This window comes from Mustela nivalis, assembly GCF_964662115.1.
Source record: "Mustela nivalis genome assembly, chromosome: 12".
In the NCBI taxonomy this organism is placed as follows: Eukaryota; Metazoa; Chordata; class Mammalia; order Carnivora; family Mustelidae; genus Mustela; species Mustela nivalis.
This window is the reverse complement of record NC_139031.1, coordinates 5,267,857-5,283,877: the sequence shown is the minus strand read 5'-3', so window position 1 is coordinate 5,283,877 and position 16,021 is coordinate 5,267,857. Positions and strand designations below refer to the sequence as shown.

The following is a 16,021-nucleotide window of genomic DNA, read 5'->3' as shown; positions in this document are numbered from 1 at the left end:
AGAAGCGGCCCTGCAAATATGACGCACAGATATGAGCACTGGGAGCTGCCGGTGAAACCGACCAGTGATGCTGGGCAAGAACCGTCCCCCCCACCCATGCATGTCCCTGCTGCCCGCCCTTCGGTCCCAACAGGCAGCCTAGACTCAGCCGCTTGAGGAGACCTGGAGCGCAAAGCCACAGACGCTCCCATTGTGGGCACATCTTCCCCAGAGGGAAATGGAATCAAAACTTCCCAGGGGTAGAATCAAAGGCAGAGAGAGAAAGAGGCAGGACAAGAATATTAAAGGATGACTTCAGGGAGCCCAAGACCTGCAAGCTGAAGTCTCAGAGGAAAAACGGTAGGAAGAAAATCACCGAAGACAAGCGCTCCAGGCTCCGGGGGCGCACCGTGGGCCAGCACGAGGAACACAAAGACCATAAGGAGGCCCGCTGGTCTGGAATTGTGGAGCACCAGAGAGAAAGGGAAAATCCCAATACTTTTAGAGGCGAAAACTCATATAAAGAGGACACAACCCATTGCTCTTCAATCCTTGCGTCCAAAAGCAGCGGAAGGACGCTTTCAAATTTCTAAATAAAGATGATTTTCATTAAGGAATGCTATACCCAGCAGTCTATACGGTGAGTCTGAAAGATAAACAAATACTTAATATTTCACATGATGACCTCCGTGCATCTGTCCGTGGGAAGCGCTGGGGCGAAGTGTGACCCCGCAGCATTCGTCTGTGGGAGCCCTCACTCCCAGGACTGACGGTATCAGGAGGTAGGGCCTTTCGGAGGTGAGTTGAGATGAGGTCACGCGGGTGGGGACCCCACGATGGGCTTAGTGGCAGGGCTCTGCCCTGTGAGGATGGGGAGAAGGCAGCAGTCTGCCAGCCGGAAGGGAGCCCTCCTGGGGAACTTCACTGACCACCATCTCCATCGCGGACTTACAGCCTCCCCAGCTGCGAGCGGTCGGGCCCTGCGGCCGGAGCCCCCGCTGTGCTGGTGTGTGACCGCAGCCCAAGTGGGCTAAGACAGTAGCTACGGAAGAATGTGCTCCACCCTGCGAAAGGGAATAGACCAAAGAAGCAGAAAGCATGTGTTCAAAAGTCAGGTGTTGCAATGAAGGAGGAAGATGAGGATGAGGTGTTTCCCGGCCTCGGGAGACAGGGGTGAGCAGGACGGGGAGTGACAGCCGGAGCAGGAAGACCCAGGACCCAGAGGGAGTGGCTCCAGGGGGAGCTGAAGACACGTCCGACAGGTCTGACCACACAGAAAGTCCCATCAAGAAGTCAGAAGGTGTGGAAAGGCGTAGATGGTCCAACTAAGAAGGGGAGTGCTCGCAAGTCCGGAATAACACTGAATACTGAACGGTAGGACGAAGGAGACGGGAGCGTGATTAGTCTCCGCTGGGCTCCGCGGACTGGATAAAACGGACCCAGTCCAAACAATGACATCTCGCCAGGAAGGAATTCACCGCCCCTCGAGACCTGGCGATGCTGGGAAGATGAGGGCAGGGAGGAGGCCACACAAGGGGCAGGACCCCCCCATCCACCCGGCCTGGAAGTAAAACACGTCTCAAGTCAGGGAAGCGATGTAATGTGGCTGTCCAGTCTAGACTGCGTCGCTGAACTGGTTGCTTCTGGGCAGCATGACAAGGATGTGACAACAGGGACAGAGGCCGCTCTGTTTGACTGTAAGCGTTTCATACTGCTTGATGCGCAGAACTGCTTCTATCTCCTTCTTTGAAAACCCACACACAGGTCCCCAGTGTGCTCCTGTGGGGGTCAGCCCGCGCGCTCCCCAGTTAGCGCAGGCGTGCGGAGGGCAGGGCCACGGCGTCTTCACGGCCCCACTCTTCACATAGTGCTCGGCCCCCAGTTTTGTTCTTTTCTGGAACACTCATATGCTAACATGTCCTCGTTCTGCATACCGTCTGCTTACTCACTGGTCCCAAAACAGGTTAGCTTGTTAGGAATCTTTCTGTATCTTATTCTTGGCTATCTCCGGTTTCATGTCCTCTGTGAAGTCGATGATGCCATCCAAGTCAGTACTACTGAAGTCACCGTCCCAGATACTGATGAGCCGAGGGTACAAGAGTCCTGTTTCTTAGCTTGGGTTCCCCAGCAGGCAGAGCCTGGCCTGCACATCCTTTACTGGGAACGTGACCCGAGGAGCAGGTGTGCAGGATGGGCGTGAAACGGGCTAGTGGATGAGCCCGTGTGCCGATGGGCGGCTGACATGGCCACAAGCACAGGCAGACGGACTCAGTCTTGCTGGCGTCTTCTGGGGACTGTCACTCTGACGGTGGAAGGCAGAGGCGTCTCTCCCCTGGTGTCTGTGCCCCACTGGTAAGGAGACTGGGGGTATGCTGGCAGGCCTGGGCTGAGGTGCCACCCCATGGTACCTGTGTGACTAGAGAGGTGGCCGGAGTCACAGGTGACGTAAGTGGATTTTAAAAGGACGCAGTGGATACGGTGCTCTGCGCTGAGATGTCATCAACGTCCTTCTGAGGCCCAGACCGAGCTATGAACTCGTTCACTGAGCAGACAGCCCGCACTCCCGCGCCGGCTCCGTCAGCTGTCTAGCTGAAACTGAGACATGCCTGTCCTGTTTTACCTCAGCTGCGGAACTATCCAGAAAGGAAATCGGGCTCGACTTCTGTGACTTTGTCAATTCATGGTAGGTTCCCAGAAATGACTTCTTTGACTTTCACTAATCATTCATTCACATATCTTACCTGGGACGGGCACCACATTCCACACCCACAGGATTTTTTTTTTCTTTTTTGAATCTGTTTTCTTTCATCTCTAGCCTGGGCCCCAGAACACTTTTCACAATTCCCGTGATATCACCAGCAGCTTGGCGATCTGCTTTCCAAGGCCCTTTATTACACTGGAATGTGATTCATCTGGGTCAGAAAGCAAACCGGTTCAGTGGCGCCCTCCCAGAATCTCTACACCCAGCTCAGTTTCCTCTACTCACCATCTACTGTACTTTTTCCACTTCCACCATTTTCCTTGATCGGGAAGGAAGTACAAGAAAAGTTGAGGCGTTTTTTCTTTATTTTTCTTTCTTTGCACCTGCAGCATGGGTCCCTCTCCTTCCTGTTGCTTTTATTTATTTTTACTTACTTTTCTGAGGGTGGGGGGAGGGGCACAGGGAAGGGACAGAGAGAATCTCAGCAGGTTAAACGCGCAGAGCCCGACGCAGGGCTCGATCTCATGGCTAGAATGGAAATCAAAGGTCGGTCACTTAACCCATGGAGCCACCCAGGCACACCGCCCCCCTTGCTTTTAAAATAAGCAAGCCATGCACCCTCTCCACTTGTGGACCTCAATTCGAGTCCCAGGTTACGCCCACCCTGGGCGGCCCCCCTGCTCATGCCCCACCCCCCCAGCTTGCTTTAATGCTGTGCTCTTATTTTCTGCGTCTTCTAAGAACTCAGGCTTACCACACAGCCACTTACTCGGCTGCTGGCCATTTTCCCTCCATTTGCTCTCACATTTTATTAATAGTTACACTGACTGAAATAGCTGAGCGGCAAAATACAGTAGTGACAGGTCATAACGGAAGAGCACACATGTGTTCACACGTCTGTGCTGACACGAAGGAACACACAGTGGGAGGCAAGGGACCGCGTCCCTGCAGAGGCGCCCCCCCAACCCCCCCGAGCGAGCGTGCTCTCGGGCCGGGCCACAGCCCCGCACACATCATGTGTCCAGTGACTTCGAGGACGACAGCACAGACGTGGAGAAACCTGAAGATGACCGTGGCCACCAGGTGACCCGTGTTACGGTGCACAGAGCTGAGACTTGCTAAGTGTAAGCACCCTTGGTGGGACAGGATGAAAGGGCACCCCATCTTGTGGCCTCCCTTCTAAAACCCAGAATCCCAGACTTAGGGTGAGAAAAACAGCAGGCAAATCCCAACAGCGGGGTCTCCTGCAGAACACCTGCCCAGTGCTCCCTAGAGCCGGTAAGGCCACAGGAGCAAGGGAACCCCGAAACACCACCACGGCCCAGAGGAGCCCAAGGAGACGCGCTGACCCGATGTCATGGGAGAGCCCAGGGGGGATCCTCGGACAGGAAAATGACATCAGGTAAATCTGAACGAACTTGGGCTTTAGGGGACAATCATGGATCAGTGCTGGTTTGCGAACTGTGACAAGCGTCTGCCACCCTGATGGGAGATGGCAGGGAGGAGGGAGCCGTGGCTGGGGTACTCGGGAAGTCCAGACACACTGCACAGCTTTTCTACAAATCTAAAACTACTCTCGAATAAACATTCTATTAGAAATTTTAACTGTTGGTAGAGTATTGCTAAAAAGTCATATTGCCGTTGTGAGGGAATTCTTAATGCTCCCCCCGCACCTCAATCTTGGGAAGTTTTATTTATTTCTGAGCCTCTCATCACTCCTGGGGTGTCACCATTTAGAATCTGAGAGCATCAAATCCTATCTTTCTGTGAACGACCAGGCTTCTCTGGAAGAGCTGGGACATGTCCTCCTTCTCCCCTGGGCCACGTAAGAAGCTGTTGTCTCTCGGCTCCAGAGCAGAAAGGTCTGGCCTGTGACTGTCTCTGGACCAGCCTTGGATTACCGTCAACTCAATCGCATGGAGACTAATTGTGGTGATTCTTCCTGACGTGGCATCCTGGGGGACCTGCCACGGCTACCCGGACGCATACTTTCTCGCCACAGCATTCCAGGAGGACCCCCAGCGGCAGTCTGCTTGGACCTGGCACGGCCCCCCCACGTGCCTGGAGGCTATGCTGCCCGCCGGCCCTCTGCCTTCAAGCATCTGCAGGGACGTGCATCCTTTTGGAGTCTGCGTGCTGCCCGGGTCCACTGCGCCGAGGACGTGGTGCTGAGTGGACCAACGGGCAAGAAGAAGCAACACTCCAGACGATGCTCCCGTGGGCCGTAAGGAAATCAGAGGGTGAGTTCCCCGGGTGAGGGGACGCTGGGGCACTCGCAGCCCCTGCAAGGGACATTCAGGTTGTTGCTCTGCACACACCCGCCGGGCACACATCGCAGGGAGAGGTCTTTTGGAAGCAACAGGCACCAAGAAGTGGCTACGTTGACACATTCACTGAGTGGCCCATTAATGCTGTTCTCAGGGTGACCAGAGCAAGGGAAGGCCTGGTAACCAGTCCAGGCTCCTCGTCCACACGAGGGATCCGTACGAAGCCCCATCAGACGCCAGCAGGAGACCCCGAGGGCACACGTTCGGGGCTGAGAAGAGCAGCAGGAAACCACGCCTTCTTGTGTGGACAGTTCCCGTCCCTCTGAGAAGCAGCTCCCGGCTTGTTCCCGGGCCTGGGACAGACGGAACGATGGACCGTGAGTGGCTGTGCAGCCGTGCGTCCTGCACTCCCACGGAGAACGGGCTCCTCTGACCGTCAAGCAGCAGGGTTAGCGGCGGTCAGCAAGTGGCGGCGGCGTGTCAGGGACGGAGCTGCCTCCTCTTGCTCATTCCTCGACCATGGGCTGTGGGGGGGGCACCCCACGGACCGCTGCTGTCGAGGGAAAACCTGGCTGGCCTTACAGACCGGCCGGCCCCAGGTGGTGGCACAGCTGCGCCCCTCCTGCTCCACGTGGAGCGGCCCCAGGACCCCACGTGGGCAGCGCCGCCCGTGGGCAGGACCACAGGCAGTGCGTCTGGCTTCCACACCGTCGGGCTGGAGATGGATGCTGGTCCGCAGCGAATTCCAGTATGAAACGGGCATTTTGCCGAACCCAACCACGGAGAGTCGAGCTGGCCTCTCAGAGCCAGAAGCTGGAGGCTGAACGGGTCTGAAACTCTTCTTTTCCCTCGTCTGGGGGAGCCGTTCACCCCACTCTTCTCGCGTCTGTGCTCGTCTCCCAGGTCTGGGCGCATCTAGGACTTAGGGCTCCGGCGCTCTGTGCCCTCACAGCAACGTGCTCATGTACTTGTCTTCTTCTGCGACTTTTGCTTTTTTACTTAAAAACCTATTCTTGACAAACACTTCTTCCGTTCCTCTTCATGGCGACATGGTATTATTCCGGGAGATGCTACACCAGGATTTACTGAACCAGTCTCCCTGGATGTGTGGGCTGCTTCTGGTCGCCTGCCATCCCTTTGTGGTGTTCTCTACGCTTTCTCTGCCCTCGAGATGTAGCAACGGCTACTACTGCAGCCTGCATCTAGAAAATACTCTACTCACACCTTTCGAATGCATGTTTAACTCTGCTCTACCCACGACACACCCCCGCCCCCTATTTCCCTGGTGACAAGGTTTGGCTCCTTCGATGCCGAGAGCCTCCCAGGAACTGTGACCACCAGGCGGGGAGGCGCACACAGCTTATTAACTCGGGAAGTGACATTACTGGATCGGTGACCTCTGACCACCCACAAAAATAGCGCATTTCTCATGTATCACCCGCTTGAGCTAAATTTTAAATTTAGGGCAAAAGAAAAGCTGAGTAGGAGTAAAAGAAGATGCAGGTCTTACTAGCCGTCTCTGACCTTTCTGTTGGTGGGAAACCTGCGATCAGGAGAACAAGTAACAAGCCTTTTGGAACAAAGGTGCAGTGGGCTGTTCAGGTAGTTCTGTACTTTGGGAAGTGAGATTTTCTAGCTCTTTTACTATTGAAATCTAGGGTTACGGTTGTAAAGACCGGCTTTCCCGAAGTTACTGTCGGTCACATTCCCTACAGAGCAGTCTATTGGATGTTTTCCTATCCTCGTGGTGTCAAAGAATCAGACTCTTAGGGGTTTAGAAGAAACCTGGAAGCTTACCTGGCCTGACGTGAGTTTAACTAAGTCACAGGATATAAGGTCAATTTACAAAAATCAGTCGTATTTCTGTACGATGACCAAAAAAAGTTGGCCAATGAAATGAAACCAGAACAAAGCTGTTTCCCCATCCTGAGCGTCCCGTGTGGCCTGCACGAGATACAGGCAACATGGCCCTGAGAGCCCAGGTGTCCTCTGCAGAGCCCCAGGGGCAAGCAGCTGGGGGGACCACAGACCAGGCTGGGGCAGGGAAGGGGACAGGCCCCAGAGGGAGGGGCAGAGCTGGCCGAGTGTTGGCACCTCTCTCCCAGGACAGGCCTGGACGAAGGGAGAAGCTAGGGTGAGCTCACAAAGGTACCCTGACCTGCCACGCGCTTCTGAGGGGCCAGCTGAGGCCACCCTGGCAGGGCTCCGGCCTCTATGGGTCGCCCCCAAGTCCTGCAGGGGGTCCCTTGGGAGCACACCTTAATAAAGCACCGACGGCCCATGACTCCTGGCTCAGCGGCTGCTCTGGGAGCACAACTGAGGCTCCTGCTTCGTGATGACTCACGCACAGCTACGGACACTAGACACCTGCACATGTGTGTATACTTACTACGCTGGGCGGAACCTGGTCTTTGCAGTGAATACATCGTTTAGGACTTTCCATATAGGACTGTACATCATGGGGGCATAAAATTAGCTGTAATAAGCACATTTTTCATACTAAAATGATAAGGTTCAATTTCTTCCGCTAAAAGAGATCAACAAAGTTCCTTCTCAAGAGCTCCTCTATCTCAGTAATTTTTTTTCTTTTTAACCAGTACTATTTCAAATTAATTTATTACATATTCTACTAAATAAATAAGAGAAAAATATCAGGATACCCTGGCGGAGGTGGTGTGGGTTCACGGCTAATGACTCAGGCTCTGACACATAGGACAGACCCTCTGTGGAATAAGTTACTAAATTCTTCAATCTGTGGACTGAACTTTGTGACTTAAGCTCCCTGACTCTAGAACCAGTTTCCTTATCTGGAGAACGTGGACGGTGACAGATGTTCCTTCCACGGCTGCCATGGGGATGGGGAATACAGACAAAAAGCTCAGAGTGACACCTGGCGCGTCCGCTGGTTTGTGGGACATAAACTCCCCTAAGAAGAGTCAGGTGACAGCGTGACAGCAGTCTGTGAAAACTGCACACTTACTTGTAACGTAGTATCAAAGACCACAAGCTTTGAACTGGTGGGAACGATGTCGTAACACTTGTGTGACCTCATGAAGCGCGTGTAAACACCACTTTCTGAGTCTTCTGCTAAAAGGAAAGAAAAAAGGCAAATATCAGAAACAATGAAGGACCTGCTATCAGCTGGTGAGCGCGTATGAAAACCCATGGCCGACAGCCTATGGACACGGTGACAGGCTTTCCCCGTAAGAGCGAGAAGGCACTGTGTTCGTGCGTGCGGACCCCATCCACCACCGAGCCGGAGAGCCTCGCCCGGAGAGCACGGCAAGGAGAGGAACAAAGGTTCTCTCAAAACAGACTGGAAAGAAGGAAGCAGAACTTTTTCTATTGGCAGACATAGATGATTTTTTACATAGAAGATACCAAAGAATCGACAAAAAGCTCCCAGGTGTGAGAATTGAGTTGAGCAAGGTCACAGAATGCAGCATTACTAAAAACAAAGAAACACATAACTTACAAAGAAACGCTTCATCTACCCGAATGTGAAATGAAAATATGAATCTACTCAAGGAGATAAAGCACCCAAAACGGTAAGTCTGTGAACAAATGCACAGATTCTTTAAATCTCTGTAACAGTAGCGGACAGTTGGCAACAGGATGGCGAGGACTTGTGGGGGTCCAGCATCGTCACGAGCCAACAGCGCACCACCCCCGTGCGCCCATCCTGCACAAACCTGGGTTTCCTCCTCATCATGCCGCCTCCCCCAGCCTCCCCGGTTTCCCGCGAGGCCCGCAGAGTTGACCACAAGTCTCTCTTGACTCCGTCCACTTCTCCCCTCCTCCATGGCCACTGGGCTGGGTCTGATAAATGCCCTCACTTCCTAACTGGTCTTTCTGCGTTCACCCCGTTCTCACCAGCTATCCACACTGCATCCAGAATGGTTTTGCAGATGCAAATGAGATCATGTCACTCCCCCACTGAGAACACTTCAATGGCTTTTGAAAGAGACAGAACCCCTGGTGCTGCCTATGAGACGGTGTGGCCCCTCTCGTGATGCCCCAGCCTCGTGGGTCACCGGCCCATGCCCTGGTGTGCCTCCAGCTACCATGTTTGCTCTTAGTCCCTCCTAAACGCTAAGCTCCCTTCCTCCACAGGGCCTTCAACTACGGTCTCCTCCGTCTTCAACGTTTCGTCCGGCTCTTCTTGGCTCTGTTAAATCCTCCCGCACTCTACTGTAGCTCAAGGACAGGACTGAGAAGTTGTGGAACCAGAACTTAAGCCTGGATGCCTCTTGATTCCAAAGGTGCATTCACAGCCGGACGCTCGCCCACTGCCCCTGCCTGCAGCAGCCCGACTCCTGGCCCGTCGTCACGGTGGTGCGCCAAGTGTACTACCTGCGAGGGGCTTCCTCGCAACCACTCAGCCCACACCGATCTGCAGTTTCAGAAGACAGAGATTACCTGGGAAATACCTAGGAAGACAAAGATCACTTTACTGTATTTAGTAACTACTTTACTGTATTTAGTAAGTGTTGAAAAGCGTGACACTAGCAAGTCCCTGAGGCGTAGAAGAGGCGCGTGACCCCTCGTGGGTCCTACAGTAAACACTCCACACGTGCTGCGGGGTTTGCCAGTTTCACGACAAACTACGCGACCGCTGCTGAGCCTCTATCTCTGAGCCCGGCTGCTTTCCCAGGTGCTGGAATTCATCATCCCACCGTTCCGGTCACCGCCCCCCACCCCGCCCCGGCCGGTTCCCCGCTCAGTCATCTCCCCGCCTGCTCGCGGAAGAGTCAGGACGTCTCGGTCCAGCGTCCACGAACCTCGTTTCTCCACCTCCTGTTCCCACGTCGAGGCAAACGGCCGTCTGCGAAGTTTCCTACTGCACTGAATCTCCCTTTCTTGTATTTGCTCATTCTGCTTTAACGTAAACACCCTTCTCTAGGCTTTCTTGTCCAATGTCAACACAACCCCAGAGGTTGTATCATCCACAAAAAAGTGAACATTTCAACGTCCACCATGGGCCAAACATTTTCGTACCGTATCCGTTTCAGTTACAGAACACTGAGGCATCTGCCTTAGCTTCTTCACTTTACGTAGAGCAAACGGAGGGAGGAGAAGCTGGGGAGCCGGCCTCGAGTCGGGCGCTCAGGGAGTAACCAAAGCGGGATGCCGATCTACGTCCAGGACCCCCACACTTCCCAAGAGCTCTGCCGCTTCGATGGCACACGCACACACGTCGGAGGGAGGCTGCGGAGTGCTGCGCTGCGGAACACGCTGTCCCTGGTGTGGAGACGTGAAGGGAAGCACAACAGGCAGTGTCTGCCCTCCAAGCCCACGGGCTGGTGGAGAATGAGGGTACCCGGATGTACGCCACGTGGCAGGAGAAGCCCTGGACCAGGAGAGAGGACTCGGGCAGACAACCAGTCGCGGGTCAGGAAGGCAAGGAAGTCCAATGACCTCCTGAAGACGTGCGGACCTCGACCTGAACTTGTCGTCGGCGGTCCCCATGTCCCACACAGTGGTCCCTGCGGCTCTCACTCTTCTCCTTCTGGGCCGATCACTCCTCTGAGTGGCGAGGCCTTTGCTCACCCACACTCCACTGATGAACTCAGTTAATGACTACTTGTTGCCTACGGTCTCTGTGTGGGTTCTAGCAAAGCCGGTCAGTTTGGATTTGCATGACCTTCTTGCAGGATCTCAGTCCTGGGGTGATGTGTTTTGGGAGGGAGATGACAAGGTCAGAGGCCATCACAGCCCACCTAGCAAGGTCACCTGCCGTCCCCAGGACTCAGCACCTGGCCTGCCTGCTCACGTTGTCTCCGTCAGGTTTCTGCGCTGGCTACTCTCCCTCCTTCTGTGGCCTCTGCGAGACAGTCACACCACGTGTGGCCCATACGGAGAGGTCAGGAGTCAGGCTCCACACCGGGCGCAGCGCTCCGCCGCACATTATTTGGAATTCTTCTGTACAGAATTGTCTGGCTGTCTGTATTAGATGGATTTATAATACTCATTTCACACTTTGGGTCAAGAAGGGAGAATGGGTCAGGAAGCACCCGGGGCAACCACGCTCCGAGTTGGGACAGGCTTCTGCCCTGCTCGGGCTTCCTGCAGGTCCCCCCGGGACTTCCCTGCTGGACACACGAACTCCACGTCGGCCAGGAGTCTGTGGAGAGCTGGGCTCACTGGGATCCACCCTGTGAGGGTTGCCTCAGTCGGCGAAGGTGCTGCGAGGGGTGCTCCCTTGCTCCTTGTCCGCGCACCCCAGCCCCCACGATGGGGGGGCACGTGCTTTGTCCGTCACGTGTCTGACATTATCAGCTGGTGCTTGTTACAGTTCCCAAACCAGAAAAAGAGTGACGATCAAACTGTTAACAGAAGTCCATGCGTTACTCAGAATTCCTCAGTTCTGATTCCTCCAGGATAGCATGTGACATTCAGCCATGGCTCCTTAGGCTGCTGTTGGCTGAGGCAGTTTCCAGAACCTTCCTCATTCTGATGGTCTTGAGGAATCCCAGGAGGCGCTGGGCAGGGAGCTGGAAGTCTGACCTCCTCACAGTTAGGATGGGTTTGGAGGAGGACCTATGACATTTTTTAAAAAAATGTACGAAGCCCAACCAAAGAAAGCAAGATGTTAGATACGTAAAACAAATCATATCAAATTTACTTTGGTCTGGAATAAAGATAGAGGTTATTACTGTTGTAACAAAATCATATTGAGAACAAACGTATTAGTATTTTAACTTAGGGAAATAAGGTGAGCTATTATAAAATGTCACGGCTTCACTACATTGATTGTAAACTTTCTGATTATACGTGGCACCATCTGTCTTATTTTCACTACGATCAAGTCTCAAATTACAACTGAAGAAAGAAATGTGATGAAATGGAAAGGAGGAATTAAACTAAAAAGAAAAAACGAACAAACACCAAAAACCCCAACCATTCAACACCACCGGGTTGTTTGGGATGCATCATTAAGATTCCTGAGAACACAAGAAGTTCCACCCCCCCCCCGCTTCAAGGGTAACTGGGGTTAAGATATTATTGGGGTTGTATTCTTGCTCCTGTTGTGTGTCACTGGCCAGAAGCAGGATCACGGAGCATTACGTGGGCACTGGCATCCCTGGTAGGAGAGGGACCCGCTGGGGGTGATCTCAAAACCCACTGGCCCTCCAGCCACACGCTACCCCACCGCGGACCAGGCGACCGCTACCGAGAGCTACTGGGGAGCAGAGTGTATGTCGGGGTGTTGAGTTTCTGAAGGTTGACGGGACGATCTGAGAATGCAGCGTCGCAGTTTAAGTGCCACAGTCATGCGGGTCGGGCAGAACGGCGTGGAAGCAGGCATCCCCTCGGAGCAGACCTGACGGCACCCCCTCCACGCCCCCAGCCCTCGCTAGGGCACCAGGCACCGCACATCCATCAGCCGAACTTTCCTGCCACCTCACCCCCCCCACCCTCCCGGCCTCCTCTCCTGCCCCCCCCGCACCCCCCCAATCGTCCACTCTCCGACCCCATCTATCCGTCCTTTTCAAAGGCTTTTTTGAAGTCTGGGAAGTTCAACTTGGGGAACGTGCTCGCTGGGTTTCTGCCTCGGCTCCGCTCACGCTGATCTCTCTCCTGAGAACGCACCCCCCCGCCCCCGACGGCCTCCCGAAATCCTGCTGCCTTCCCCCGAAGCCCAGCTGGGACATCAGGACGAGACTGTATTTGGAACAAAGGTCTTTGCAGATGTAATGACAGGAAGGACCCTGAGGTGAGATGAGCCTGGATTAGGCTGGGCCCTAAATCCAGAGACCACGGAGCTCATCAAACCGAGACGCCGAGACGCAGAGAGAAGAGAGGCGCCGGCGCGGGGGACGCTTAGGGCCGCAGGCAACTCCCGGAAGCGGAGAGCAAGGCCGGGCATGGACACTGTCGCAGGGCCGCCGGCGGGGACCCACGCCGCCATCCCCTGGATCAAGCTCTCCCGTCCGGAGTTCTCGTCTGTGGCAGTCTGCGGCGGTGGCTCGGGAAACCCATGCAGCTTCCCCGTGGAGTTCAAGGGCCCGGAACACCTTCCTTGGAGGACCTCAAGTGAGAAGTAATGGCTTGTTTTGACAACCCCTTAGTGCTTTGCGAGTAATTCACTTCTGAGTGTCATGCGCCTTGTACTGAAGTTACGGGGCTCCTTCCTCTTACCCTGGGGCTTCCCGAGGCGCCGGAAAGGCACCCGGCCCAGCCAGTTCCCAGCAGGTCCCGGGACAAGCTCATGCCTGCTTGTGGGTCAAACGCAGAGGACTGAGTATGAGTCCAAGCTTCTGTACAGCACATCTCTCCTTCGAGAGAGAAATCCTAACACAGGACCCCAGTTTAAAGGGATACTGGTGAATCTAGATTTAACGATCAGTAAAGAAACTTTAATACCTTTCTAAGACTAAAGGATTGAAAAGGGAGGTTTCTTGTCATAGAAATAATGCATCTATGATCGTGTCCCAAGCAATTTTCTTTTTAAAGCAGAACAGCATTACTTTAAAGCTCTAAAAGTGTTTGCAAACATATTTTATACTGAGGCTATTTTCTAATTCTCTGGGACAAAAAAATGTAACTGAATTGAATACAACTGCAGAGGCATGAAAATGTTCACATGGTTGTAGAATATATTTTAAAAACTTGAAAATACAGCAAGACAACTTGATGAATTCATATTTCAGAGATAATCACTAGAGTCCTAAATTACTTTTTATAAAACCTATTCACATAGACTTTTAACTTAGAATGAATTTGTAAAAAATGAATTCTAAGATGATGTGATTCTTTGGTATTTCTAGCCTTAACTACAGGAAAACAAAGAAGACAGACTGCCACTGATAATTAGTCTAAAAAAGGCAAGATGAGGTGGCAGGTGGAAGGTGCTAGAAGGCTGGCTGGGAGTGGCTCGCAGATGGCTCTCCTTGTGGATGGGAGAGAAAAGCACAGGGGCTGGTTCCAGTGACCTGAGATTCCCTAAGCACGTGACCACACCCGCAGCAGCTGGGTTCATTCTGCCTGCTCTGGGCCATGTCCCAGCAAACCTTTCGGCAGAATCCGAGTTAGAGGACGTAAATTAAGCCCGTACAGGAGAGGGGGACTGTGACTGCTCGTATTGGGGTGCTGTCCTAACTCAATCAGCCGTGGGCATCCTTCCCAGCGGCCAGTCTATTAACAGAGCTATGAGGCCTGGGCTTACAGGACTGACACAAGTGTGTGACCCTCAGAGGGACTGGCGGTCTCTCCTTGGGGGCTGGCTTTCCAAGCTACTGTCCAGCCACCACACAGAAGAGGCTCTGCTTGGCCACAGCTGCAACACACACCTGACTCCAAGCCACGTCGCGTCTCCTTCATTTACCAAGACTCAACACTGCTCTTGAAGTCATCAGTGATCAGAGCAACAGATCCAAACCACGTCTCAAAGAGATGAGTGTGCACAAGGGGGAGGGGCAGATGGAGAGGGAGAGACCCGTAAACAGACTCCCTGCGGAGCACAGAGCCTGACTTGGGGCTCGATCTCATGACCCCAAGATCATGGCCTGAGCCAAAACCAAGAATTGGATGCTTAGTTGACTAAGCCACAAAGGCGCCCCAGGATGAAGGCATTTTATTATTTTACTATTTTTTTAAAAAGATTTTTATTTATTTGTTTAAGAGAAAGAGAAAGAGAGCACAAGCGGGGGGAGGGGGGGAGAGGCAGAAAGAGAGGGAGAAGCAGACTCCCAGCAGAGCAGAAAGCCCAACACAGGGCTCAATCCCCGGACCTGGAGATCACGACGAAGCCTCACACTTAACCAACTGAGCCACCCAGGTACCCCAATGAAGGCATTTTAAAACAAAATTCACATATCACCCCAAACTTCACTTAAAATCCCCCTGAAAACCAAAAGTCCCAACCCCTTATTTCCAATCCCCGTAATGTTATCTTAATGTATAGACACGTCACTGTGATTCCCCAAATGATCACTGTTTTTAAAAAATGTATTTTAGGGGCACCTGGGTGGCTCAGTGGGTTAAGCCGCTGCCTTTGGCTCGGGTCGTGATCTCAGGGTCCTGGGATCGAGTCCCGCATCGGGCTCTCTGCTCAGTGGGGAGCCTGCTTCCCCCTCTCTCTCTCTGCCTGCCTCTCCGACTACTTGTGATTTCTCTCTGTCAAATAAATAAATAAAATCTTTAAAAAAAATTAAAAAATTAAAAAAAATGTATTTTATTCTTCATTCTACATTTTGAAACACAAGTTTACTAGTAAACTAAACAGTAAACTAAAATACACATATGGTAGATTTTTTAAGAAAACCATTTAAAATAGTTGAGCAAGAAATAAGTGAAAATGGGGAACATAGAACTTAAAGTATATGGGAAAACCCAGACTCGTGTAGTTTTTCCTAAAGTGCTTAGAAACACAAATGTTAACAAAGTCAATGCTTAAATGTAATTTTACAGGTAATAAGGTTTACCCCCAATTGGTCTTCTCCAAGAACTAGGATCTTGTTTTTCTTAAGAGGAAGAAAAATAAATAAGGTGCATTAGATCTTTTCTTTCCATGCTTTTTGGTTTCACGCGTGCGGCCGGCGAGTCCCCGCTGGCGGGGGAGGTGCGGGGGCTCTTCCAGGAAGGGCAGTAAAGACTCGGTAGGAAAGAAGCGGGTAGGTGAAGGCAGAGCGTCTCCCCAGGTAGCTCAAAACCGGCTGCAGTGAATGCCTGAGGGATGCCTCAGCCACATCCGTGACCTTGAAATTACATGTGATTCCTGTTCTTTTTAAAATGGTTTCATGCTGAATTCTGGGAGCCGCACGACTGAAACGTGCACCCCAGCCGACGTTCCCTTGTTCCTGGGACAGACCTATGAGCTCAGCTGAAGCCACGGCGAGGACCAAGTCCCGAGCACCCGAAGGGCCGGCCGGGTGGGGCCGCCCGGAACACGGACAGTGCCAGGAACCGCCTCGGCTGCTGGAGCCTTCTGTCCAGTCTGCTTCCAGCAACTGCAAGACGCTTCCTTCTCCCTCTCGCTTATTAAGGATCTTGTTAAAGGAACATATGCTGACCTTGCTCAACTGCTGTTCTGGTGTCTACCGAGATGACCGGAAGCTCTTCTCCTTTAACC

General features: G+C 52.9%; 1 protein-coding gene across 11 annotated transcripts in view; it reads right to left on the bottom strand.

Annotated features, from left to right (window-relative positions):
• The window catches only part of PRKAG2 (protein kinase AMP-activated non-catalytic subunit gamma 2), a 245,239-nt gene that overhangs the window by 29,782 nt on the left and 199,436 nt on the right, over positions 1-16,021 (bottom strand). For 6 of the 11 annotated variants that reach the window (XM_082693440.1, XM_082693434.1, XM_082693438.1 and 3 more), the window contains one exon: positions 7,928-8,034. In XM_082693440.1, coding sequence (XP_082549566.1) covers positions 7,928-8,034 — 107 coding nt within the window. The remainder of the gene's footprint in view (positions 1-7,927; positions 8,035-16,021) is intronic. The other 5 variants (XM_082693437.1, XM_082693443.1, XM_082693436.1 and 2 more) reach the window with 1 other exon arrangement.